Source organism: Tachysurus vachellii, chromosome 5, assembly GCF_030014155.1.
Source record: "Tachysurus vachellii isolate PV-2020 chromosome 5, HZAU_Pvac_v1, whole genome shotgun sequence".
NCBI classification, from domain to species: domain Eukaryota; kingdom Metazoa; phylum Chordata; class Actinopteri; order Siluriformes; family Bagridae; genus Tachysurus; species Tachysurus vachellii.
Window position 1 is genome coordinate 26,204,816 of NC_083464.1, and position 26,587 is coordinate 26,231,402.

At 36.8% G+C, this 26,587-nt stretch overlaps 3 protein-coding genes across 3 annotated transcripts; 2 read left to right on the forward strand and 1 right to left on the reverse strand.

Moving 5' to 3' along the window:
• Positions 1-1,046: 1,046 nt before the first annotated feature.
• Positions 1,047-8,157, reverse strand: osgin2 (oxidative stress induced growth inhibitor family member 2). The gene is made up of 6 exons (XM_060870813.1): positions 7,906-8,157; positions 4,756-4,836; positions 4,540-4,676; positions 4,194-4,385; positions 2,765-2,856; positions 1,047-2,444 (listed from the first exon to the last, which is right to left on the reverse strand). Exons 1-6 carry the CDS (start codon positions 7,910-7,912, stop codon positions 1,184-1,186), a joined length of 1,770 nt encoding a protein of 589 aa, XP_060726796.1. The 5' UTR covers positions 7,913-8,157; the 3' UTR covers positions 1,047-1,183.
• Positions 8,158-12,016: 3,859 nt separating this feature from the next.
• Positions 12,017-18,716, forward strand: gtpbp10 (GTP-binding protein 10 (putative)). The gene is made up of 10 exons (XM_060870814.1): positions 12,017-12,209; positions 13,750-13,943; positions 14,217-14,308; positions 14,392-14,536; positions 15,544-15,617; positions 16,103-16,155; positions 17,234-17,341; positions 17,480-17,557; positions 17,842-17,965; positions 18,180-18,716. The coding sequence occupies exons 1-10, from the start codon at positions 12,177-12,179 to the stop codon at positions 18,422-18,424; spliced, it is 1,146 nt and encodes a 381-aa protein (XP_060726797.1). The 5' UTR covers positions 12,017-12,176; the 3' UTR covers positions 18,425-18,716.
• Positions 18,717-22,862: 4,146 nt separating this feature from the next.
• LOC132846208 (apolipoprotein A-I-like) lies at positions 22,863-24,443 on the forward strand. Its single transcript, XM_060870819.1, has 4 exons — positions 22,863-22,964; positions 23,058-23,112; positions 23,299-23,449; positions 23,543-24,443. Exons 2-4 carry the CDS (start codon positions 23,073-23,075, stop codon positions 24,117-24,119), a joined length of 768 nt encoding a protein of 255 aa, XP_060726802.1. The 5' UTR covers positions 22,863-22,964; positions 23,058-23,072; the 3' UTR covers positions 24,120-24,443.
• Positions 24,444-26,587: the final 2,144 nt, after the last annotated feature.

Here is a 26,587-nt window from a genome sequence, read left to right on the forward strand (position 1 = left end):
GTAACTGCCAACTTGCGAAATCCAGAACAGAAGCAGACGCAGTTTTTGGTTTGCTGCAGCCGGCAAGTTAAAATTTTGATGTCATGAATACGAAGAGGACTTAATTAGACATTGAACATTTTATTTGAAAGTAACCTTCAACCCAGCATATGTTTTGTTAAGGTTAGTTCAAACTGTTGAAAATATTTTTGTTTGCTTACAGAAATAAAATTTCGTTTACTCGGTAGCAGTTCACTGATTTCGTAAATGCAACACACTACAGTTTTTTCTATACTTTCCATAAAGGTATCTTCATTGTAGATGTCAAAAGGGTTTTGTGGCTCCCTGTGTTTTTTTTTTCTTCTGTGGGAAACAGGTCCAAATGGCTCTCCTGAGTGTTTAAGGTTGCCGACCCCTGGTCTAAAGGATCATGATGTATTAAGAGTTTATTACCTAAGCAATCCAAACACTTGTGAGAACAGAATTTACACGTGGAATCTGGTATATTTAATCCACCTCCTGCCTAGTAATTCTGATTTCTGACCTGCTCCCATAGAAAATTTGAACAATCCTGACCACAACGTCCTCACCATTTCTTTTTTTAATATGTACTGTACCTGTTTGTGATATTTCTGAATGAACTTAATTAGTTCTCTTCCCCAAAAGATAAACAAATGAGTAGTTTAAACCACAGGAACACTAACAAGGATAAAACAGTTACAAGTGACAAGTGCATGAACTAAAAATGCACTAAAATCATTTGCGTTTCATTGCGTTAATGGGAACTGTGAAGAGTGTCTTAAAGCTAAGCTTGTCTACTAACAAGTAAACAAAACAGTATGTGCGACATCATGACAAACTGCAACATATGCCTGAGTGAGCTAAAAATGATCAAATTTGGCACATTTTTCCACACATGATACTAAATACATGTGTTACCCTTTCTGCTTGAAAACAGTCGGGGTATTTATTGTTTTATTTATATTTTTATATATATATATATATATATATATATATATATATATATATATATATATATATATATATATATAAAATATATTCTCTCCTATAGCCTACAGTCAAATGCACATGTTCCTTACTTTAAAAATGTTAAGAAAGCTGTATAGTTAAAAATATATGTACTCACTCAATAAAATGTAAAAAATAATTTGCCACCTGTTTTATAAAAAGTATTACATATACTTCATACAAACCCCCCTCCACCTTTGCTATCACCCTCATCAGCAATCAGTTTACCTTTTATGTTTATCTGCTTCAGTCTCTTGAGCAGGCAGCTTGCAACGGCCAAAGCGCCTCCTTTCAGGAAACGCACAAAATTGTCCCCGACAAGGGGACCCATGGCAAAAAGGCCTGGCTCAGCACTGCATTCAAATGTGTATGGGTTTATGTCCACTGGGTTGTGCCTACACGAGAGGGGCCTGGTGGGGTCTAACCCCAGGTATCGTCCATGATCCTTTAAGAATGACAGACTAGGATGGGTTCCAATTAGAACCAGCACCATTGAGACTTTGATGGCTCTCAGAACACCATTTTTTCCCCTTAATATGCAGTGCATGTCAGGCTGAAAAGAATGCACGCAGTGCTCAGGGAAGCTGGTGTAGTCTGGGTACAATTGTGTGGAAGCATTATGAACTACAGGGTTCGTAGCATGGTTTGCAATGGGACATGTCAAGTAGGTCTGCGAACACATCATGTGATAGACCCTGTGATACTCAGGGTATAGCGTTTTTGGTAGTTGTTTAAATATTAGCCCGGGATCATCAGTTTGTTTACGGAACGCATGCAGCACTGGAATGCTGTTGTTGTAGGCACACAGCACAGCATCAGCTGCAGAAAGCCCTGCTCCAACCACCAGTACTGGGTCAGAAGTAGGGCCCAAATTCTCATGGTGATTGACAGCTATGCCAAGGTCACGCACGCTGTGGAACACGAAAGGAAAATCTTCCCCTTCCACACCTAACCGAGCTGGCAAATCAGACGCCCCAGTTGCTAAGACAACATTCTCAGCTAACAGGCTGAAAGGAATATCGTTGTCACCCTGCAGCTTCTGGTAACCTCTGACCTCCCATAGTCCCTGTGAAAACTCCTGAGGAATCCTGATGTCTCCAATTTCCTCCATGTCCCTTTTCTTCTTGTACTCCTCCTCATCTATTTTACCTCTTCCATTCTCTGTTCCGTTTTGGAAACCCTTACAAAACCCACTGTTGCTGCTTTCTGTCCCGTTCTGACTGCAGTGGTTTTCTATTCTGTTCTTCTGACTATTTTTGGTGTCAGTTTCAATCCCATGTGCTTTTCCAAGGTTAATGTCTTGATCACGGTAGAGTTTTTGAATGGAGGTGACATAAGTGTTGTCTACAAAGTTCTTCTGGAGGCCCATGATCTTTACATAATTCTTATAGTAGGAGGAGAGCTCGTCTGGAGTGGCCCGGTCATTGGTCACATTCCTACAGGAAAGACCAAAGATTGCATCACCAGTTGGTACCAGTATACATTACAGTGATGATGTCTCCATGAGTGAAAATATTCACATAGTAATGATGTAATGATTAATTCATGAACCTGTTATTGATAAATTAGGGACATAATCATCAAATTACATTTCTAAATGCTACAGGAAGTGACATGACATCCTGTATGATCCAACTGTAATATCACATCATTGTTTCACACACGTTTTCTGAAGACTCTTCATGTAGTACACAGTTTTTTTTTTGTTGTTGTTTTGTTTTTTAAACATGTTTAATTTAAGGTATTTAATTAGTACCTCCTTTTTTCAGAGATAATATCCCTGTAGTTCACCCCTGGCAGCTCCATCCAAATGCCCAGACTAATGGTGAGAATAGATCCTTCCATTGCCTAGGAGACAAAGAAAGACAACAAAATCAAAAAGGCAAAAAGGCTCTACAGCTTGCTAAGTGCTTTCATTATCAGATATTACAGACTATGCTGGACTATTAAGATGGGACATGGTTTTCCAATGTTTGCTGAGATTTTCCTTATAACTCGCTCCAAAACCCAGGCATTCTGTATTGGCCCTGTATTTGCCCTACCAATTATGTTTTGATCATTTTTGCTGCAGATCAGCATTCATAGTTGACTGGTACTTCTCTTACTGGTACTGATAATTCAGCATTATAATTCAGTAATTCAATTTAATTCAATATGTCACTCATATTTAAACACACTCCATCAACAGAATGAGCACAGCACAAAAGAATGAGCTTCACCACCGTTCAGATGGGTAAACCTACACCATGTTGACCATTCATATGTACAGTCCTTGGTCATGGTCATAGTCAACATTGAAAGCTAGCAATATTTCACTTTGTTCCTTTCCGTTTTGTTAAAGAGTCTGAATGGATCAGTTTAATTACTTGAAATTGGACATCGAAGACATTTTTTTGACAATATTTATTGCTAAACTAACATGCAATTTACTGTGGTACCACTTTATTTAAAATTGATAAATTAATGAAACATTTATTTATTAATTTTATTGTAGTTTGTTACAACTAATAGTACATATATTGACAGTCCTAACTTCAGTTTGGCCAGCATTCCTGTCTGTTTTATCAATTATTAAGACTATTATTATTAACATAAAACTAAAACAAATAATAATAATATTAAGAATAGTTCTTCTTATTATTATTATTTTTATTATAGGGGAAGGCGTTGCCTAATGGTTAGAGAGTCTGAATCCTAACCCTAAGGTTGTGGGTTCGAGTCAGCAAGGCACCAAACCCCCCAACTGCTCCCCGGGCACCACAGCATAAATGGCTGCCCACTGCTCCGGGTGTGTGTTCATGGTGTGTGTGTGTTCACTGCTGTGTGTGTGCACTTTGGATGGGTTAAACGCAGAGAACAATTTCTGAGTATGGGTCACCGTACTTAGCTGTATGTCAGGTCACTTTCACTTATACTGTATATATTTATTAAGTTAAAAAATAACGACTGGCAATTTCAGACAACTTGTTACCAGCTTCCAACATGTGCATGACACATTATGTGTGTCTAGCCATACTTTTCCTGAGCACTACAGTAGTACCATGCTTAAATTAAGCTTGTGTGTAATTTTTTTAAAAATTGTAAAATGTAAAATTTAGGCAATGGTGTTATGATTTTGGATTTTTCACTTGATGAGGCAGTAAGGAAGCTAATTTTGGCTTGGGCAACTAGAAAAATTCACTCACATGCCAGGCTCCCCCTGGTGCGCCCCTGCCTAGTACCAGATGGGGGATGTGGTGCTGCTTCTCCAGCTTCCACTGCAGTACTGAAGGAATCTCGTAGCCCAAGTCAGCATTTGGGTGAAGTAGTGTATCGAAGAGTAGAGCCACTGGGTTGCCTGAACGACCCTCTAAACCCTCACAAAGGTATTCTAGATCCTACACACAGTTATGTATAAAAGAAAGGAAGAATTCACATTGTTACAAGCAATCTTTTAAATAGTAACACTTTCATTTAGAATGACAAAATCATAAAAGGACAATAATTGTGGTTTGCATCTTATCTTATGTTTGTTAAAATTATCTGACATACCTGCTCTATAATAGGTAAATGCTTAGCCTTCTGTAGTTTGTGGTAAAGAATGGGATTTGGATGCTCAGCTGCTGGATCTAGGTAAGGGGTGTAGCCACTCAGTAGATACGATAAACAGATACCTGATGGGCCGTTACCTGAGGGGAAGAAACATTATGCTAGCTTTATAAATTCCAAAATTGCAGAGTCTAATATAAGCACACATTCTTTACTTACCAATGATGATCACAGGCAAAGTTTGAGGGCAGTCTCTGGGTAGAGAGCATTCATCCAGAAAAGGCATTTCTACAGCCTGAGCTGGCACGGTGTAGAGAGAATAAGTGAAAATAATGACAAGAACAAAGTAAGTTCACCTCTAAATTACAACTGCTTCCAATCATTGTTAGCAAGGATTCTGGAAGTAGGGGTGGTGAGTCTGAGGATTACTAAATTTAATTAAATAATAATAAGAAGGTTATTCATATATTGCAAAGTTTTGAACGAACACTATCAAGTTAAAATGACTGAAAACAGCACGTGCATAACATCATAGCACACGTCACACATCATGGTGCTTAAAATTCCAGTATCCTCAATGTAAAATACAATTTCACATCCCTGGCTATTATGTGTAATATGTACTTAGGCACCAGAACACGTCTTCATGCTATAGAACTTTGTGGAAGCACTGGACATCGCTTGTGAATTGGAGGGTGAAACCAAAGAAGGTGAGTGATAAGGATTCCACACCTTGTCTCTGGCTTCCTAATTCCTGACCTAAATCTATAAAGAGTTACACTGGTGTCAAAACCAGGTATAAACAAGGAAAACTCACCATCATAGAATCCTCTCCACTGTCCCGAGATCATTACATCCATAACAACCACCAAAAACTTCTACTGCTCTGTCACAATCAGGAACCACACAACAAGGTCCTGCTCAATGCCCAGGTGGTGGATTTAGCAGGCAGGTATTCTACCCGCTGCCCCAGTAACCAGCTTTGGCAACACTATCTATCCAAGATGGAACCACATGATGACAGACAGCTGGCAGATCAGATAGATGGATGGCAGTTTTCCTTTATTATCAGGACATAGTTCTTAAGAACTATGTCGTTGCAGTTTAATAGAAGGTTACATTACTAGTATGTTAAGTTGGCCTGGCCACACCTATCACAATTCTGACATTTTGTCAGGCATAGGGTTATCTTTTCTTGGCTTTATACAATAAAGATTATAGAAAATAATAGAAAAATTATAGAAAATATAGAAAATAATACTAGAATAATAAGCAAAATAATAGTAGAATAATAAGAATATAGAGCCGTCATTTCTGTTGCCTTTTTTAACATAAAAACCTGCAAAAGAAAGATGCAGTACAAAATAACATTTAGACCTATCAGTGAAACACACAAATATCTTACTGGCTAATACAAAGTACACATTTGTTTGACAATTTGTTATTGTAAACTATAATACATATTAGTGGGACTGACTTCACAGCTATGTTTACTGATTTTTAGCGCTTAGGATGAAAATAATATAATCTAAAAATATTTTACAATCAAATAATCAGAATCACCTTTAATTGAGATACTTTTATAATTAACCAGGCCTTCAGTGGCTGTGAACTTTGTAAACTCATTTAGAAAGATATTTTACTGTATTTTACTGTTTAAGTACTGAAGTCTATTGTGTCTTTAGGAGAGCAAAATGACGCTGTTTTTTTACCTGAATTATCCTGTACAAAGAGTCCAATAAAAAGAACATTGCTAGGACTAAGCACATGTCAGTAATACTTAGATACTGTATCTTTCTGTATACTTTTTTGGTTAGTGTTTTAACTGACGCCCTCATCTGTCATCAACACTGAGTTGATGAGTTCTGAGTTCTTTCCTTCTCTGAGAGTTATTTTTGTACAGAATTTCGAGATATCCTTTGCCATGGTTGCATGTAATGCTGGCCTACTTGTTTTTTTTTTTTTTTGCAGTATTTTGAAGAGTGCATTATATTAATGTTATGTTATTAATGTGTTTTTTTTTTTTAATATAAATTGAAAGTGTGTTGAATCGGCGTGTCCAGATAGGCTTCTACATCACTTCTACTACATCACATCAAGTAAAGCACTGGAGTTTGCCAGTGTTTCAGTGACAAAGTTAATCATACACAGTTTTAACAGAACTTGACAACCCTTTTATCTAAGCATGCTCACAATCTCACTTTGGGTGCAATAAACTCCCCGTGATCACACCTCTGGTCCTACTCTAATCTCACCTGCCTGTGTTTATGTTCTTGCTGCTTTAAAATGTGCTTGCCATGGAATTCCAGGAATAATTGTCACATGCATGTATGTGTGTGTGTGTGTGTGTGTGTGTTATGATTTGGGATGGGAGTGTGAGAGCATTGACAAATTTGGGAACTGGTATTTCCAGCCCACTGCCCCATTTTCACAGTCTCCTGAGCACATTCTCTAGATTGTCTCACAGAGTCAGATTAGCACTGTGTTTTTAAGATTCACAATGGGCTACCAATAACAACAAGCCTCCTCACCGTGTGCTTCAACCGGTTTATAGAAATACCGTAAATTGCATAAAGTAGAGTTCAGTGATTTTTTTTTAGTAATATTCTTATTAAATTAATTATAATTGCGTTAGGTGCAGTTTGAAAGTGTCTAAACAATACAAATTCTAAAATATTATTTTTCACCAAACCTGCTTATTTAAATATATATATTCTATATGTTTGCCTATTCATTCAACAAGCCTAGTACTTCAGATTCCTACTATAAATTTTCACACAAAATCCTTGAAAAGAAAAAAAAAATCCAACCTTGTGTAATTTAATGTTGTAGCACCCATGTGAATAATTCACAATTTAATATTAAAGGTAACATACTGTGAACATTATTATGAAAAAATCTCATGACACAACTGCATCCATAGTAATATCATTAAGCCTTGAAAGCTATATAAAGTTTTAATGGTTTGCTGGATTCAAAAATGACTGCAGACCTAAATCTGGATCTGTTTTTTTTTTTTTTTTTTTTTTTTTTTAAATCACATTCTTGTTGAAATGTCCCTCTTCTAAGACTTTTCAGTAGTAGCACACTTAATTATTCTTATATTTATAAATTATATTATAGTATATATATATATATATATATAACTTCATGCGCAATACACTTCACGCAAATCAGGATGTGAGCAGCGACCAGGAGCCCCAGAGAATAAATGCTGCCCTATATTAAAGGACCGAGCAGCAGCCCACAGCTCTGTATCATGCCGAGTTGTCAACCACCTTCCATTCAATCTAGGACACGTCCGCGGTTACGTGAATTCTCCCACCATGGAACGTGTGCAGTCTTTCAGGTTGATCATTTCTTGCTTACCTTTCATCGAATAAAGGCTTCGGATGCTCTTGTGCTGGAAGAGTCGCGAGTACGAAAGGCAGCGCGTAAACAGTGCGCGACGCCGGTGGGAGGATACGAACAGTGCGCAAGAATACCATTAATCACGCGAATGCACTCGATCCCTGGGTTCTAAGCCTGGTTTGTCACGAGATGCAAAGCAGTTTTGGGTGAAAGATGACCGGTTCGAGTATCTGACTCTCTCTCTCTCACACACACGCACACACACTCAGCATCACACGCACCGATGAACGAGCACAGAGACCGTACGAGAGCTCTAATGTGCTCGGTTACCTAGGCAGCGTTCCAAACCGACAACTAGTGTACTAAACTGCGTGGCAAAAAAGAAGCTGTTGAAAGGAATCATCTATTGCAGACTAGTTTAGCACTTAGTGCGGTAGGGCGCGGTTTGGAACGCAGCCGCAAACTTAGAACTTTTACAGTTCAGCTAATTGTGAGCAGGTATATGCGTAATGAGCTTTTCTGCACTTGTTTATTTTACTACGCATTTGTATATGATTAGTGATGGAATAGTATTATGCCTAGAACACATAGGAAAATCTACAGTGATTTATTACCACCTAGGGGGATTAATTATTAACAGCAGAACTATTCAATTAGTTCAAAGTAGGGCCTAGATTACAAAAAAAAAAAAAAGGTTTGAAATTACAGGACATTTTAAATGGTTATGAAACCAATTATATGGTACACAAACGTATTGTGAAGCACGGGGTCAAGAGATATAAGACAGCAGACGTGTCATAACGCGTAAAGATGTTTCCATATTCAAATGGTAGTGTGCGTAATAGCTGCACTAATTTACATATTAGACAATGTCTGCATGCACACACAGAGTTGCTACCTAGCAAATTCTTCTTCTTTATTTCTTTACAGAATATTTTCTCCATTTTATATATTAGACCGCATGCTTGTTTTAAATAGTGAGGAAAAAATGGGGATTTCTATTTAACGGTCGCAATGAAGTCAGGCTCTGTTATGGTGATGATCATAATCTGAGAAAGAATCGCCATATTATATGCAAATTTGCTGCTTCTGTAACAAATAAGTTGGGAAATGTTGGCCAGAGCTAAAACTCAGGGAGGTTTTATTCTAAAATCTAATCTAAATTCTATTTCAATTTATTCGGATTTATGTGAAGCTGTTTTGTGACACTGTTGTTAAAAGGAATATATAAATAAAATCGAACTGGATTAAAATTATATAACTATCTTTAACCTGGAGCTGGTTGGACGAGTAACCAAGTTTGGCACGTGCGTAAAAGTGTCGATTGTTTATTTATTTGTTTGTTTGTTTGATTGATTGATTTTTTCCACAATTCTTCATTTGATTATAGACTATAATCTATAGCAGTCACCGCATTTGATTCAGATCAGCATGTGAAAAGAGGTTTCTCTAGGTCTACCACTGTTGTTGCACTGTTGCAATTATAACCCTTATTTCAAAAAATCCCAACACAATAATCAGTAAACAGTAATTCATTTGCCTTCCCAATACCCAGGAAACTATTACCTTACATTTACTCTTCACAATGATGGTGGATGCCCAGATCAACTACTGTGTTTAGTGATTGGACTGCTTATGTTTTTTGATAAATATGTATTTACTGGATATTTGTTGATTTTCATATGATTGCTATTATTGTGTTTGAATATTCTGCTGCACAGCAGGATTACTCACATGCCTGCAGGTCTAGAAAACTTAAACGCTCATGCAGGACGTGTGTAATTTGCTTCATCATTGCTTAGGTCTGGCAGTTTAATAATATTACAGTTATTCATGATTCCTTACATCCTAATCACTTTTCACAACAGGAGGCGTGTGAAAGTCAAGAGTGTGTGCTTGGTTTCCAATGGACTGGCTGAAAATACTCAATATCTCGAAATACTAAAACATTTATTTTCTTTTCAAAATGAATTAACCCATAAATCACAACGGGTCACAAATCTTTCGTCGTTTCCCGTTAACAGCCAGGATTGTGGGGTTGAAAAAGTAAAAATAAATAAATAAATAAATAAATAAATATTTTTTTTCGTGACATAAATCACAGATACTGGAAATCAGAATGAAAGTTGGTCTCCACCTCATACACCTGACCTTCTCCTGCCCAGGCCATGCGCGCGCGACAGCACACAGTCCACGTAGCGCCCCCAGAACGCCTGCGCGAGCTTCATGAACAGCTCCTGGTGCCGGGTTTGAGGAGATGCACGCAGACGCGCCATGAAATCCCAGAGGGCCGCCACGCCGTCGTCTGAGCGTATTTTCCGCGCCTCGATTAACGAGTGCGATGCCGTGTCCCAGCACTCGCTGTCGATCTCAGCCAGACCGCCTGGAGGCGCGCTGTCGACTCCAAAAAGCGACTCGGTGCTCAGCATCGCCTTCGGAGCGGAGACAAAGCAACAAGCGGCTGTGGCGAGCGCGAGCGCGCACACAGCCCTGACACTTAATCCCACTATTCGGTCCAGCGTCGAAGTCTTCATAGCTCTGGATTAGTGATAGATTACATAGTGACAATTTGGACACACGTGCTTTAATCTGAAAGCAGTGCCAAAACAAACTTCGACTATTCTTCCTCTTATTGTTCAGAAATAAAAAAAAATAATAATAAAAGGCATGGAAGCATTTAGCCTGTAGAGTAATAAACTGATAAATTAATGACATAATCAGTCACTTTTGTTAGATGACAAAATGAATGTAACCTACCTTTACTTTGGTGAATCTGTAAGTTCTTCTGTTAGCAAAGTATTCTGGATCGTTGTGTTGTGAAGTCTTATATTGTTCTCCAGTTTTCTTGCATAAAAACAACAAAAGCAAGAATAAATTGGCTTTAGAAACGAGTTGCCAGGGGTGTTAAAGGATGTTAAAGGGCCACGCGGTCACGATTCAAACGTCATTGGACAGACGCGCGTGCACTTCAGTCCCCCTTCGTGTAATCTGCTTGAGAGCTAATGACTGAGGTGTGCAACTTATTTATTTATATATAATATATATATATCCTATAGCTATAAGGGTGAAATGAGATTAATTGTTTAATATTCCATTAATTACTAGAGTCAAAACCTGAGTCACAATTCTTATGCTAACCCTAAAAAACCTAAAGGTAAAAAAAGTGGAAATATCTGAAGTCATTACACTGTATGTTTGTAATTGGTGTGGCACTGGGGTGCATGGGGGCTTAGTGGTTAGCAGGGTTGGGGGTTCAATTTCAGTTTCTTCCCTGTGTGTGTAGTTTGCATTTTGTCTAATTGCTTTGGGAGTTTTATCTGGGTACCACGGTTATAAAGACATGCCTTGGTGAATGCTGTGTGTGTGTGTGTGTGTGTGTGTGTGTGTGTGTGCGTGTGTGCGTGCGTGCTGTATTCTGTATTTTGTGGAAGGAAAATTTAAACATTTCAACTGGAGCGCAATGCCCTCTAGTGGGGAAAAGCGGAATTGCAAGGGATCAAATGTGAAGCGCGAGGAAAGGGTAAGAAAAACAAACAAACAAACAAACAAACAAAAAAGTTTGTCCGATTTTTAATATCGAAGAACTCCCGAATGATAAATTAATTATTATTCACATTCTTTTTCTTTTTCTTTTACTTTTTCATAATAATAATAATAATAATAATAATAATAATAATAATAATAATAATAATAACTAAGGAATTATAACAGAATGAAACAATCTGTAGATTGTTTCATTCTGTTATAATTCCTTAGTATAGATTGGCTTGAACCTAGAAATGAAAGTTCGCAAAAAAACAAACAAACTAAAGTTTGAAGAAATGCCCTTTGTGATATGCTTTGAGATTCACTTGACATCAAATTTGTTAAAATATTACGTAAATACTGCTTTGAGCACTAATATATCGTTCCAATATGCCTATCATTTTGGAAATTAGACATTAGATTTAAAAAAAAATTGTATGATGCTATGTGCATGTTACACACCCCGTCGAATTCCCCCAGTTTGCACGAAAACAGCAGATATGGCAACACTTCGCAAGAGGCTGTGCGAAATGTAATTGACTCAAATTTCAGCCAATAAGAAGAAAGCCTGAGCCAATCACATTAAATCCGGACGTGTTTTTTTTCTCGGTCCTTCACTGTACACATGGCTGCAGGTCGAGCATGGATAAGTTAACTAATCAGCTGTGTGTGTGTCTGTGATTGTTTAGGACTTTGTTATAGTCATCACGTGTGTTGTAGGCTTCACAAACGGATACGTAAATAGTTCCTGTAGAAACCTTAACATGGTTTGGATTAGCAGAGTGTGTTACAGGAAGGTTAGTGACTACGTTTATCAGCTCATTTCTCCCACAAAGCCTCTTAAAATGCACTACAAGGACGTTATAGATGTAATGTTGTGATTCTGAGACCAAACTTTATGAAGCTTTAAGGATTTCTAGTCTTCGTGTTTGAAATAAATATATTTTATTCTATTGCCCAATAAATAACACTACTGATATAAATAAAAACATCAAACTTTTATTTTACAAAACACCTCGTGTACAAAATATGTATTAGTAAAAAAACAAAAAGAAATGAATGCTTTATCCATGATTCAAGCATTTATTTCTTTATAGCTTTTACTAATGTATATATTTTATACATGTTTATTTATATGTATTAATATATATTATATATATATATATATTGTATATATAATATATTTTTTACTTATATATAGATTTGTATTCTAATATATTTTATATAATATATATTTTTACTAATATATACTAATATATATTTTATATATAATATATACTTTTACTAATATATTTTATATATATATTCTTTTATTCAAATATATATTCATATGTATTTTATATATAATATATACTTTTACTAATATATACAATTTTTATATAGATTTTTATTCTAATATATACTCATATATTTTATATATAATATATATTTTTACTAATATATATTTTACTAATCTATATTTCTGTATGTTTGTAACGCTTACAATGCTTATAACGCAATGCACCAAAGTTATGTTGCTAAGTTATGTTGATTTAAAATATTATCGTTATTAAGTGAACGGTATTATGAATCGGATGTGTATGGATCATTGAGACTGGATGAGATTAGCTGGCTTGGAGAAAACTTTTCAGTACTCTATGCAAGAGTAGCTACTGAAAAGTTTTCTCCAAGTCATCCAATGTGTCTAAACAAACTGTCATGCATCGATGAGAACATGTAAAACTTAACAGACATATTAACCTGAACTAATGATTAAATCCTGGATGTAAGGCTGCATCTATATTCCTCTGTGAATCATTTGGGACTATACAGACACAATTATGTGGACACCTAACCATCACTCTGGACTTCCTTCTTCATAATAATGTTTATGTGCACAATGGGCACTAAGTGAGCGTTCTGGTCTTGTTCCTGCAATCGTTTGGCCCTACAGTCTGTTCCTATGTGAATGGGCCATAATATCTATTAGCTGTCGTAATTCAAAAGCTGTTATTCTTGAATGTGCACAGTTTAAACAGATCTTCTTAAAACATGATGTAATGGATTATTAAGACATTGAATTCTGTTTGTGTTTAAAATATTGTATCATTTCAAAGGTACTGTCAAACACCTAAATAATAATTAGTTGCATTAGCGTTAAATCCAGTAATTGACTTGGTCAGCTTTCTTTTGTGTCCAATAGCTTACATTGATGCTTGCATTTGTCTGTCCAAAAAAGTCCAGCTGGAATCTGCGACGATGGGACCAAAACCATTACATATTGCAAATGAATCAAAAGAGATGCTACAGCAAATGACATGACATGACATGACCGTTTGTTTCTCTCTCTGACTACAGTACGGGAACTTTCTGGATAACCTGCGGCTGTATGTAAGAGGTGGGAGCGGTGGCATGGGCTTACCCCGAATGGGAGGACAAGGTGGAAATGGAGGAGATGTGTGGGTGGTGGCTAAAAAGGATCTTACTTTGAAACGCATCAAAGATAGATGCCCACATAAACGATTCGTGGCTGGTGTGGGCAACAACAGCAGGTGTGTATTTATATTTATGGCTTTTTGGCATAATCCCTTATCCAGAGCGACGTCTATCATCCTAACCAGTAGATAAACAGAAAGACAAACAAGTTTATTCATTATGTAAGAGTGTTATGTCTTCTCTGATTGAACCCATTACACAAATTTATTTTGTTTGGTGTGTATATGCTTTTTTCTGTTGAATATTTATTGTTACATTGATTGTGATGTATTATGTTTTTCATTTTAAAGTGTTGCGCCAATAATGTGCGTCTCCATCCTGTTTTTAAGTATCCGTGCACTGAAAGGTGCACAAGGGGATGATGTGGAAATCTTTGCTCCCACTGGAATCTGTGTGACCACAGATGATGGGATGCCTCTTGGTAACGTCACACAGTCAACACGGTCAATTCCTTGCATTTAAAATTTAAGGCAGTTAACCCTTGGGCTTGCATTTTTTCTGTAGGAGAGTTGAACCATGAAGGAGAAAAGGTTCTAGTAGCCAGAGGTGGACTCGGTGGATCTCTTCACTCTGAGTTTTTACCCAGTAAAGGGCAGACCCGGCACATCCGTCTGGATCTACGGCTCATCGCAGACCTGGGCCTAGTGGGGTGAGAGACACTGCATGTCACATAAAGATAACATTAAATATCAGCAGTAGGGCTGGGCGATATGGCTGAAAACTGTATCACGATATCAGTGTTTCATATCGGTCGATATCGATAATTATTGATATTTTTTATGACCCATTTAAAATAAGGACAAGGAGAAAAATATATTACATTTAAACATTTTTATTTTAAACTTTTTCTTCCTCTGATCATAATCCCCTCAGTTCTTAGAACAGAAATGTCAACAACCAGGAAAACATAACATAAGTCTAAAGTCACAATGAACACATAACAATTATCTCTTAACATTTAATGTGCAAAATGAAAGAAATGCTTAATAAAGTGTAATAAAATAGTGCAAAGTGTTAAATATAAACATAGAGAAACCTACTAGCTGTTCACCTTCTGATGACTACAGTCAGTCATATACTATCCAGAAAACTACCATACTGGCGAGCTGACGTTTCCTCTTTTATTTCCAATTTCCTCGCTCACTGCGGCGCTCATTTTCTGCTTATCAGTCGCCGGTTACTGAAGAGAAATCTAGCAGACCAGCACGAGACAACGATATGGCGCAACCAAACATGATACTGTTACATGATTGGCTGTTAGCGTGTCACTGCCTACGTTGCTAGGTTACCAGAGAGTGAGTGCCTTTGTTAATGCAACCAAACTTGCTTCACAACCTCAGTTTTCTTCCGACGAAGAATAAAAAAATCGGAAGCTTTATCAAACACATTTTTTATTGATATCGACCACGTGTCTATCGCGATACATATCGTTATCATTTTATCGCCCAGCCATAATCAGCAGTGTAACGTGTTTGTCAGCAGTGGCTCAAGCGGTTAAGACTCTGGGTTGTTAACTGGAGGACCGGGTTTCAAGCACTGCCAAGCTGCCACTGTTTTCTCCTATAAAACTAGTCATTCTGCTAAAACCAGAATTTTTACATGTACAATTTTACACTTTATGATGTTGTAATAAACCTTTATTTTTGATTGCTAAAGGTTTCCTAATGCGGGTAAATCCTCTTTATTGACGGCCCTGTCACACGCCACACCTCAGATTGCCAGCTACCCGTGTGAGTATCGACCACCAGATGAACAGCCAATTTCTGGGAACAAACGTGGTATTAAAGTGTACTGCTTGGTGGAGTTTGGTGGAGTTTCTATTTCTACAGGATGTACAAAGAGTCAGGGACCAGTGGGTATAGGTGGAGCAAATTGAGGTGGATTTTGATCCAAAAATGTTGTGAACACATGATCGAGCATATGTTCAAATAATATATCGAATATTTTGTGCATGTTGTTTTATTCTCATCGATTCCTCTCTATCATTGTTCATTTGCTGACTTGAATAAAGAATTTTTTAAAAATCCTGCTGGTAGCAGATTGACATGGCAGTGTACGTGACAGACATTAGCTTGTATCTCAGTGCAGCACAAAGTTGTTTCCACTCTCTTTATATGTGGTGAATGTCCTAATATGCATTACTCTAAAATATGTTTTTTCTCACCTTTGTTTTTTAGTTTGTATTTTAACACTTTCAATTCTATCTTTCTTGCAGTCACAACTTTGAGACCTGAGATTGGCAAGGTGATGTATGAGGACCATAAGCAGGTAAAACAGCTTCTTTAGTAAATAAACTCTACAAAATGAACATTTTTGTCTACCTTTTTTTGTCTAAAACTATTTTTTTTTAATGAAAATTTGATTTTAAGATGCCAAGAAAAAAGGTCAGTATCTAGTTAAAGTGGTCCAAGGAAAGAGAAACGGTGAACCCAACTGGTCTGAACTCAAAGAAAAGCTGCTATAGCACAAACTGCTGAAAATGTTCATGCTAGTTATGATAAATAAAAAGGTGTTTCAACACACAGCACATCACAGCTTGCTGCATATGGAACTGTGTAGCTTGCTGACCCCTGTCCATGACCCAAATCATCTACATTGGGCACATGAGCATCAGAACTGCAACATGGAGCGATAGAAGAAGGTGGCCTGGTCTGATCGACCATGCTTTCTTGTTTCATGTTGGTCCTGGAGTTCATGTGAATGTTATTTTGACATGTACCACCTACCTAAAAATTGTTTCAGCCCAAGTGCATTTCTTCATGGCAACAGTATTCCCTAATAGCAGTGGCCTTTTTCAGCAGGATAATGTCTGATCCATGGAGGCCCCACCTCACAGCTTGCAGGACTTAAAGGAGCTGTTGCTAACTTCCTAGTGCCAGATACCACAGCACACCTTCAGAGGTTTTGTGGTGTCCACACCTCGATGGGTCAGAACTTGTTTTTGCGGCAAAGAAAACCCTGCAAACTGTTAGGCGGTCAATTTTAATATTATGGTTAATCGGTGTATAAAGCATAGGCCACCAGAACGTAAAGCTGTTTCTAGTGACCCTGATATTCTAATGGTTTAGATCAGTCCTAGGTAAGATCTAAACCATTAGAATATCAGGACGGATTTAAACCATTAGGACTGATAATAGAGATTTCTTTTTCAGATACTAACTGCATTACGTTGTCCCACAAGGTTCTGTTTTAGGTCCTCTGTTATTCTCCTTATCTACTCAGCCTCTTGCACATGTAATTTTAAACATAACGTTAGCTTTCACTTCTGCAATAATGACACCATCACCTTAGTGACAGTTGTCCTTTAGCAAGTTTGAGTCGTCTTGTTTTTTTTTTTTGGTTATAGGTGTCAGTGGCAGATTTGCCTGGCTTGATCGAGGGTGCTCACATGAACCGAGGCATGGGCCACAAGTTCCTAAAACATGTGGAAAGAACGAAACAGCTCATGTTTGTGGTGCGTGATAATTTCTCTCCCTTTCTCTCTTTATATTTAGATTTGTAATAAACAAAAAAACTGTTATTGACTGTAGTGAGTCATTGTTTGATTTAAAATGAGCCCAACTGATACTGTATCTTTTGCCTTATGTCTCAGGTCGACATCTGTGGGTTTCAGCTGGCCAGCAAAACACCATTTAGACCAGCATTTGAAGCAGTGCAGCTACTGACAAAGGTACATCCTAGCGGTGTTCATTTACAAAAAGGTTTTTCATGCTACTGTATAGAGCTTTGCCACGTTCAGAAAAGAATAGCTCTTTCTTCTTTGATCCACAGTTCAATTTATTTCTTTACAAACATGAAGCCATGTATCATTCAAAAAGTCTCATTTATATTCATGTTTCATTTGATCTTTTACATCATTATGGTTAACAAACTTCAGATAGCATTCAACAAACGTTTACTGCACATGTGGATGACATCTGCTAATCTCAGCCTGGATTTTGACTTGTATATCAGGAACTGGAGCTCTATAAGGAGGAACTGCTCTCCAAACCAGCCATCCTGGTGGTTAATAAGATGGACCTGCCTGATGCTGAGGAGAAGCTCAGAGAGTTGGAGACCCAGCTGGAGAATCAGGAGGGTAAGAACTCTTCATTTTAACTTCACCCAAGTAATTCAGAATTGTTGAAACAGGATGTAGTTACTTTTAATTTTAATAGTTGTTTTTAGTTACAGTAAGATACTGCATAGGAAATGACTCTTGTCATTGATTTATAAGGCAAGAAAATGGCTCATTTCTCAGAGCCATTGAGATCTGTGTATCTGTGGTGAACTTTTTCTTCTTCATCATTCAGAATTCAGTCACCTCCTGCCTGAGGACATGATCCCCAAGAGCTTCCTCCATTTTAAACACACTGTTCCTGTTTCAGCCCTGACTGGCCTGGGGCTGCCCTATCTTAAAGCAGTCATCCGCAAGTCCCTGGAAGAGCAAGAAGCTATAAAATCAGAGCAGCAGCGCATAGAGAAGCTTGAGGATCTGAGAAGGAAGATTCCTGTTGTTTCCAAGCCCGTTTGGGGCCAGACTCGCTCAGAGCCCTAAAAGTAGAACTAAATTTACGAGATGGGACGTAATGCCCATTATTGCCACCAAATGGCTACCACTTTACTGGAACAATAATCGTGAAATTGGTTCAGCAGTGCTGCACTGGACTCTCACTGGATATATATGCACTAATATCACGAGTCTCTTCTCAGACATGCTGGTTTTGTGAGATCTATTTAATGGTTGGAATACAAAATGAAAAAAAAAAAGTTTATGGCTTTAATGCTTTTTTACATTTGTCTCTTGATTTAGGTATTGTAAATAAAAGTGTGCTTCTCTGTTTTACAGATTATTTTCTATTCTGCAGCTTGTCTTTTTCCTGCATAGTATCACTAGATTAATGTGAACTTAATATTAAAACTACAGGATGGCTCTCTGGTAAAGCAATGTAACTTTTCTCATGAACTTTAGGATATTAATCCCAAACCCTGGTCCAATGGCACAGATTTACATATTCATTTTTAGTATTTCCCCTGCACTAATAAACAGAATTTGGTGTGTTATACACATGAAAAATACTGAACTGTGCAGTGCGGGTTGTATATAGTAATATAGCAAGGCAAGGAAACCCTGTAGGAGTTAAATGAACAATATGTGCTGCTGGTTGTAAAGTAAATGTTTCTCCTTGAACTGAAATGGATTTATGGTGAAATGGGTGAGATTGTACACTCAGTGGACCTAATATGAGGTCCAGCTTATTCATACAATTATTTAATCAGTCAACAATGCGTTTTTGGATCGTGGAGGCTGGAATCGAACCTCCAACCCCGGATGCAAGACAAATGTGCTGATAAAGGAACATTTAAAATGAGTTACATAACTTTTAAAATGGGTCTATTTCTTGTCAGTCCCACTAGGTCTAATACAGCCAGTTATCTAAAACACTTTTTGATCTAAAGACAGACTTTACTCACCTGTAGTACCAGATTTCCACAGCAAGATGGTGCCACTAGATCTAACCACTCCATTTAGTGTTTAGTTTCAAAACAGTTTCTTATGTATTTTAATTTAAGACTATACCCAGTGATCTAGGTTGGTATTTGTTGCCATGGTGATTCAAATCTTAAAAAAAACACAAGCAAGCATCTCTGCTCTTACATCCACTGCTTTGTTAATCCATAGGTTTAATTCATAGGTTTCATAGTTTTCTGAAGAAGAAAGACTAGATGTTGAAGATTAAAGCACCCTTTTATACCAAACTAACTCTTAATCACTTTATAAATGTCTTATAGTCCTAGGTAATGTCATGAAACTTCCAAAGAAGATGTTTTAACTAGATTTTAATGTTGTCAAAGAAGAGAGTATTATTTTTCTGTTATTTGGAAAAGCCCATACTATCTACAAACATGAGTCAGTGAATGCGGGAAATTTCCAGGACTTCCATCAAATAAAACACATCGGTACAGAACGTTCCAGTGTGGATGCACTAGATCTAGATCACTAGATCATGATGAAAAAGGAGGTCATGATGAAATTTTGCCTGGTAACAGTGGATATTTCTAGAATTATATGTTAACATAATATGTACAACCAGCAGTCCTTGAACACTATCACGACAGGTAGCCTTATATTTGCACTACTGGTGTAGTAGATCGCATATATTTGGTTTTGGAAAAATTTATTTCCAGGCCTTTAGGAACTCAAAGAAAAAAACAGTACTAATATTTAATAACGTTTTATTTGTATAAAGCTTTTAATAACGGACAGTGATGCAAAGCAGCTTTATAGGGTTTTTAAAATATACCCAACCCAATGATGTTCTCAACTGTACTTTTTTCCAAAGATTGCTGGCTCTTTATCCTGTTTGCAGGTCATCTAAGTCATCGATGACTTTATTTGCAGATTCCATGGTGGGATTTCCCTAAAATTTCCCTTTTGGACATTTTGTTCTTAGACTCATCTTTTTCATGTCCTTGCACTGTACATGTACTGAGTCATATATAAATAATGATTAATAATGAATAATGAAACAACAAAAGTTAAGTTCTTTTAGATTTGGGCATTAATGTTTAATTCTTATGCACTTATGATGGGCTGACACACTTTATGTTTTAGTAGCTTTTTTAAATTCAAGGTAGCAAACGGTTATAAAGTACCAAGCTGAAACCTAGAATGTGCCACTTACAACGTTCATAAGTCTTTCCATATGAAATTGGCACACACAAAAACATACCACATACTCTAAGTTTACCACATACTGTATTTTGCATAGAGACAACTCAGCACCTAAGAGTTATCAGATGAAATGTTCAGGCCAACATTCATTCATTCATTCATTCATTCATCTTCTACCGCTTATCCGAACTACCTCGGGTCACGGGGAGCCTGTGCCTATCTCAGGCGTCATCGGGCAACAAGGCAGGATACACCCTGGTTCAGGCCAACAATGAACTGTTAACTGTTTATTGGAAAATTAAGGTTTATTTTCCTCATAAAAGGAAAAGGTACTAATTGGAGTCCTTTCTGGAGCCTTTCATTTGTTGTCCTCTGTGTTATGAGCAAATCCCTAAAAAAAAAAAAATGTACCTTCAATGTGTTTATTACCTTAACATTGTAAAAAAAAAAAAATTAAACAGAAAGGAGCTCATAGTTTCCCATACATAGTAGTTATAATAATTTGTTATAATAATTATAAAGTATAATAATGTATTATAATAACCGTGTAACAAAATTGCCTATACTAAATACTAATGTGTATGTGTTTTGTGATTTTATTTTTTTGTCTTTACAGAAATCTAAAAATTCAGAATAAAAATGACAACGTTTTAATTCAAAAATGTATTAAATTTATTTATTAAAGATTTTTTCCCTGAAAAGGAAGTCACGTGAGGCAACAACTTAGAAAAGCTTTAAAATCTGGTTCAACTATTTACAATAATAAAAGATAAGACAGTTTATTTATCATGAAATGGTTCATAGTTGTGATAAGTTGTATCACATACTGTGATAATACTGTCTGTATTTTGACACAGTGTACATCGACACTGCCTGTTATTTGTTTCAGTATGATTCAGACTATGAAAAACCCTCACATACACGTTGTCATTGGACTCTGTACCTCCACGCTGGCTTTGTGATTAAAGTCGTTTGGGGAGGAGTGAAGTTTCCAGTACTGATACGTAGTCAGACTATCAAAACATGACCAAAAGCCCATAGAATTAGAAATATTGGCAGAAACTCTTTTATAATGACTAAACAGATATAATGAAAGCTTTAGTGTAATGAAAGCCTAACTTGTCATTTTGGGTCACATGATACAGGATCTACATTATGTAGCATAAATACACGACCCAAAAAAAATCCAATAGTATGACAGTGCAACTTGGTAATTACTATATACTGAACATGAGGTTTACGTTCACTGTAGAATATAACAGAGATATGACTATAGCATGGGTTATAATATGGGTTTGAACTTATTAACATCCTATTATGCCACCCTTTAATTTTCACTCTCCTGAAGGGTTATTGCATGTCTGCTGGAAAAAAAGTGAAATAATGATTTTTATTGATTCACATTCTCATTTCAGTTGAATTAGACACTGGAACTAAATAATAAGCACAAAGCTTGTGACTGCATCGGTTTTATCTAAACCCTACATACTTAAACTAACAAATATTACATGTCTACAGTTTGCTATGTGATAAGACATACAAGACTAAGAATGTTGTGAGGTATGCAGTGGTCTGTATCAGTATCTGTCTTCAGCAAAGAACAGAACAGACTCTCAGACTGTAGTTTACAGTTTTATTTCAGCGCGTAGCATAATCAACTGTACCTAGATGTGTCACAGAGCGGTTGGTGTCAGCTTTGTTATCAAGAAATTTGACTGTTATAATGTTTTAGCTGTTTTGGGTTCAGAAGTTGAGCTGTAATTATGCCCATCATATGCTGTGTATGTTTTCCAGGCAACAGTTTTTTGGCAGGTAGAATTGCCACAGAATAGTTTTGGATCCTGGGTTAAACCCTAACATCTGCTTAATGCTTGTACAAAGTTTTGCATATTTCATCCATATTTAGATGTTTTTTTTTTTTATCATGGTACTGAGGTTTCCTCCATTTGGTGACATGGCTTGTTTGGTTTTGTCAACACATACTGTACTCAGCTCCTGGAACAAAAAAGTGGAAAACTATGGAAAACTATGGAAGCTCAAGGGGCATCATTTCTAACATTTAGTCAAGAAAATAAATTGCCCAAGAATTCAGATATCCCATTATATTTACTGCTAAAAAGGAAACAGTGAATTACTTAAGCAAACATGGGTAATGAATTGACTAAAAAAAATTTTTTGCTTTAAGGTTTCATGCAAAGAAGCCATCACAGGTCATAGGTCCAAAATACAATATGACGTCTGACTAATTATAGCACCAATGAACATGAAAAACGGGAGTGGCACTGACAACTAGACACTTACTTTTGGACTTTGGGTTGTATCATCCACTATTCGCTTACCTATATAACAACAGCCCTGTGTACTGTATGCTCACAAGCAGACTGGTCTGAGGAAACATTCAGCAGGAAATTAACACAAAGAGGTGAGCCGGAGAACGCCAATTAAAACAAAAGTTAAATGTTTCTAATATGGAAATGTATAATATGGAATGCATCTACTTTCTTTGTGCTTTTAGCTGAAGACAACAAAGATGAAGGTTTTCATGGTGCTTGCCATTCTTGCATTTACAGGTAAAGGTTTTATGATTTTAATGAAATATCAGTCTTTATTCATTCATAATAATGTTGTCAGGGGCATTGTTACTGGATGTTATCTCAATGCTTGAAATAAGCGCTTAAAAAATAGGCCCGAATGTTACACAGAAGCAATTATTGTGTTAATGTATAATACATCTATATGTATTTATCTCTCTCCAGGTTGCAAAGCCAACTTGTTCTATGCTGATGAGCCCAAACCACAGCTGGAGCAACTGACTGATGCTTTCTGGGACTATGTTGCCAAGGCAACACACACTGCTGAGGAATCACTGAAAATGATTAGAGAGTCTCAGCTGGGCCAGGAAGTCAAGTGAGTTAAGAAGAATTGTGTATATACTTTCTTGATTGTGTCTCAAGTCCTCCTTTCTTATTTATGTTTGATTCTCCTTATTTTACTTGATAGCTCTAGAATTACAGAAGGTGCCAATGCGGCCAGTCAGTATGCTGTCAGTCTCCAGAAACAAGTCAACCCTCTGGCCCAGGAATTCATGTCCAAAATCAGCAAGGAGGCTGAAGTTCTGAAGGAGCGTCTCGAGCAGGATCTGACCACTGTGAGGGACAAACTGGAGCCCTATGCTGATGACCTGAAGACCCAAATTCAGCAGAGAGTGGAGGATATGAGAGTAGCCGTGGCTCCCTATGCTGAGTCCTTCGACTCTGAAGCTCTGAAAACTACTGTGCTGCAGAAGACAGAGGAGCTCAGAGGAAGTCTGGAGGAGAAAGTGAAGGAGCTGCAGTCCCAGCTGGAGCCCTATACTGATGATCTCAGGCAGAAAGTAGATCAGCATCTGCAGGAATTCCAGAAGACCGTGGCACCTCTGACTGAGGATCTTCAGGCCAAGGTTGCTGAGAGAGCTGCTTTGGTTCAACAGGGTCTGGCTCCCTATGCAGAGGACCTGAGAGAGAAACTGGACCCCTACGCCCAGAACCTGAAGGACCAGCTAACCTCTCTTTATGAGTCCTACATCAACACCAACTAAATACTCCAAACACTACGTTTCACTCACTGGACTATGTTTACAATAATGAAAACTACACAATGAAATATTAAACATCAATTGTTCAGTTAGATTGTATGGCATCTAACAATTGTCTTAACATTTCAAACAACAGTATTTGCTAACGATATTTCTCAGACTTGCTAAAAAAATGTAAGTAGAATGAGTGAAATATAGCATCTGTATTTACATCTGTATGTTAGAACATAAATCTCTATGTTCTTTGTAGATTTCTTTGTTATACATCACTTCCATTACTCGTATTTATACTACAATAAAAAATAATATCATGTGTAAAGCAATTAATTCTTAAAGTGAAGTTTATATTTCTGATTAACTGAAGTAAATGACTTTTTATTTAAGGGGTTAGGTAAAAATGTTTGATGAGCCATGATACAAAATTAAGACCTGTGCCAGTGCCAGAGCTCTCAGAAGTCTGGATTTCATGCAAATTTTCTTATTTAACATTAGGGTAGGGTAAAAATTAACAAGTTTCTGTTTAATCAGAAACAAGAAACATGTAATATTAGCTTTCTGAAGGCCTATAAACTAGCATGGATATAGAAATAAGACAAAATGAAAAAAGAATCTGTTTAAAATGATAAAATCATTCGATTTGTGTTACTCTTGGAACACCTTTCAGTGAAAAAGTGAATGCCAAAGCCAACACAGTCTTCATTTAGATAGATAGATAGATAGATAGATAGATAGATAGATAGATAGATAGATAGATAGATAGATAGATAGATAGATAGATAGATAGATAGATAGAACTTTATTGTCATTGCATAGTACAGGTACACAGCAACGAAATGCAGTTTGCCATCTACCAGAAGTGCAAAATGTAGCAGTCGTGCAAAAGTGCAGATTAATATATAGCATATTTACAGCAGGTGGTATATATGAAAGTGTATACAGTAAATAAATATTACAGAATTACAGAAATGGTTCTAGGGCTACGGCATTGAAGAGGAGTGTGCAGAGTGAAAGGTTACAAGATTACAAGATTTTGGCAATTAAGGAGTTAGCAAGCTGAATGAACAATCTACTATATATATATATATATATATATACATAGATGAATGTGAAAATGTTGGGCAGAATGTACATACAGATAAAAAATTAGTGCAGATGTAATGAGGAGAAAAAAAAAGATAAACTATGTAATATGTACATGCATTGTACAGAGGTTATATACAGTGTTTTGTTTTTGTGTTTGTTTTGTAGTGATCTAGCAGTGTAGTGTAGAGTTTTGTAGTGTGATGGTGGATGGAAAAAAACTGTCCCTGAACCTGCTGGTTCTGGTGCGTAAGTTCCTGTATCTCCTATCTCCTCCTGTTCCTGTATCACCTCGCTCTACCTCAGTTCCGTTGATGTTGACTGGTAGATGTCTCCTTTAGTGTGTATTCCTCTTTGTATTAGAACTAGAAAACCTGTCCAATCACATAGATTTAATATATTTTGACAGGCTTCATTTTTGACGTGAATGAAACCTAAAAAAGGACATAGAGCTCATTTTAACGAAATACATGCATGTTCACACATTGGGAAAGAAAGGAAGTTCTGGTAACATGCACAAATGGCACCTGTGCTTTGTTCAAGGTAAATGCAATGCATAGTGTTATACAATAACAGCTTGAAGCATAAAAAAGCATGTTATTCTAACATGTTATACATAAGTTCCATAAATGTTAGATTGATTCAGAGATAGTAGGAAATATTGGATGGTAGAGCAGGAGCAATGTGACATATCTACATACATGAGCTAAAACATTCAGCAGTATCATAGTAAACTCTGGGTCTTTTCAAGTTGTTGTGTGCTCGTGAGTAAAAACACCACGTGGAACCAACAAGAAGTCTCGTACACGTCCACCACTTTGACATATGGTCATTTCTTTGTAGAGTGTAACAATTCAATTGAATTTTATTTGTATAGCGCTTTTAATAATGGACATTGTCACAAAACAGCTTTACAGAAACCTAAAAATTCAGAATAGAAATTACAAAGGTCTAAATTCAATTTATATTTATCCCTAATGAGCAAACCTGAGGCAACAGTGGCAAGGAAAAACGTCCTGTGACAATATAAGGAAGAAAGAAACAATGAAAAGAACCTGACTCAAAAGGGAACCTCATCCTCATCTGAGTGACACCGGAGAGTGTGATTATAAATGTTCTTTCTACAACTTTATATAGTCAAGTGGATTTGTTTAACCTTCTGAGCAACTTATAAATCAGTGTATTTTCTGAATCCATTATAAATTTAACACTTATTCCTTTCTACTAAAGCCATCAAATGTTCAATGACGGAGAAACAAGTGCAAAACTCAGAGCAGTTCAAAGCTGGCGCTATAGTCTCAAAGTGGCCTATAAGGTCATCTATAGTAAAGTTTTAGAGTTGTTCCCTATAGTATGGGTTTAAACATCATAGTTTTGTGCAAAACATATAA

Coding starts and splice junctions, on each gene's coding strand:
- osgin2 (XM_060870813.1), bottom strand. Junction 4,677..4,755: donor TTTGCCTGTGATCATCATTG/GTAAGTAAAGAA, acceptor TCTTCCCCTCAG/GTAACGGCCCATCAGGTATC. Junction 4,386..4,539: donor ATTTACCTATTATAGAGCAG/GTATGTCAGATA, acceptor AACTGTGTGTAG/GATCTAGAATACCTTTGTGA.
- gtpbp10 (XM_060870814.1), top strand. CDS start 12,177: ATGGTTTGGATTAGCAGAGTGTGTTACAGGAAG. Junction 16,156..17,233: donor TGTATGAGGACCATAAGCAG/GTAAAACAGCTT, acceptor TTTTGGTTATAG/GTGTCAGTGGCAGATTTGCC. Junction 17,342..17,479: donor CGAAACAGCTCATGTTTGTG/GTGCGTGATAAT, acceptor CTTATGTCTCAG/GTCGACATCTGTGGGTTTCA.
- LOC132846208 (XM_060870819.1), top strand. CDS start 23,073: ATGAAGGTTTTCATGGTGCTTGCCATTCTTGCATTTACAG. Junction 23,113..23,298: donor TGCCATTCTTGCATTTACAG/GTAAAGGTTTTA, acceptor ATCTCTCTCCAG/GTTGCAAAGCCAACTTGTTC. Junction 23,450..23,542: donor CAGCTGGGCCAGGAAGTCAA/GTGAGTTAAGAA, acceptor TTTACTTGATAG/CTCTAGAATTACAGAAGGTG.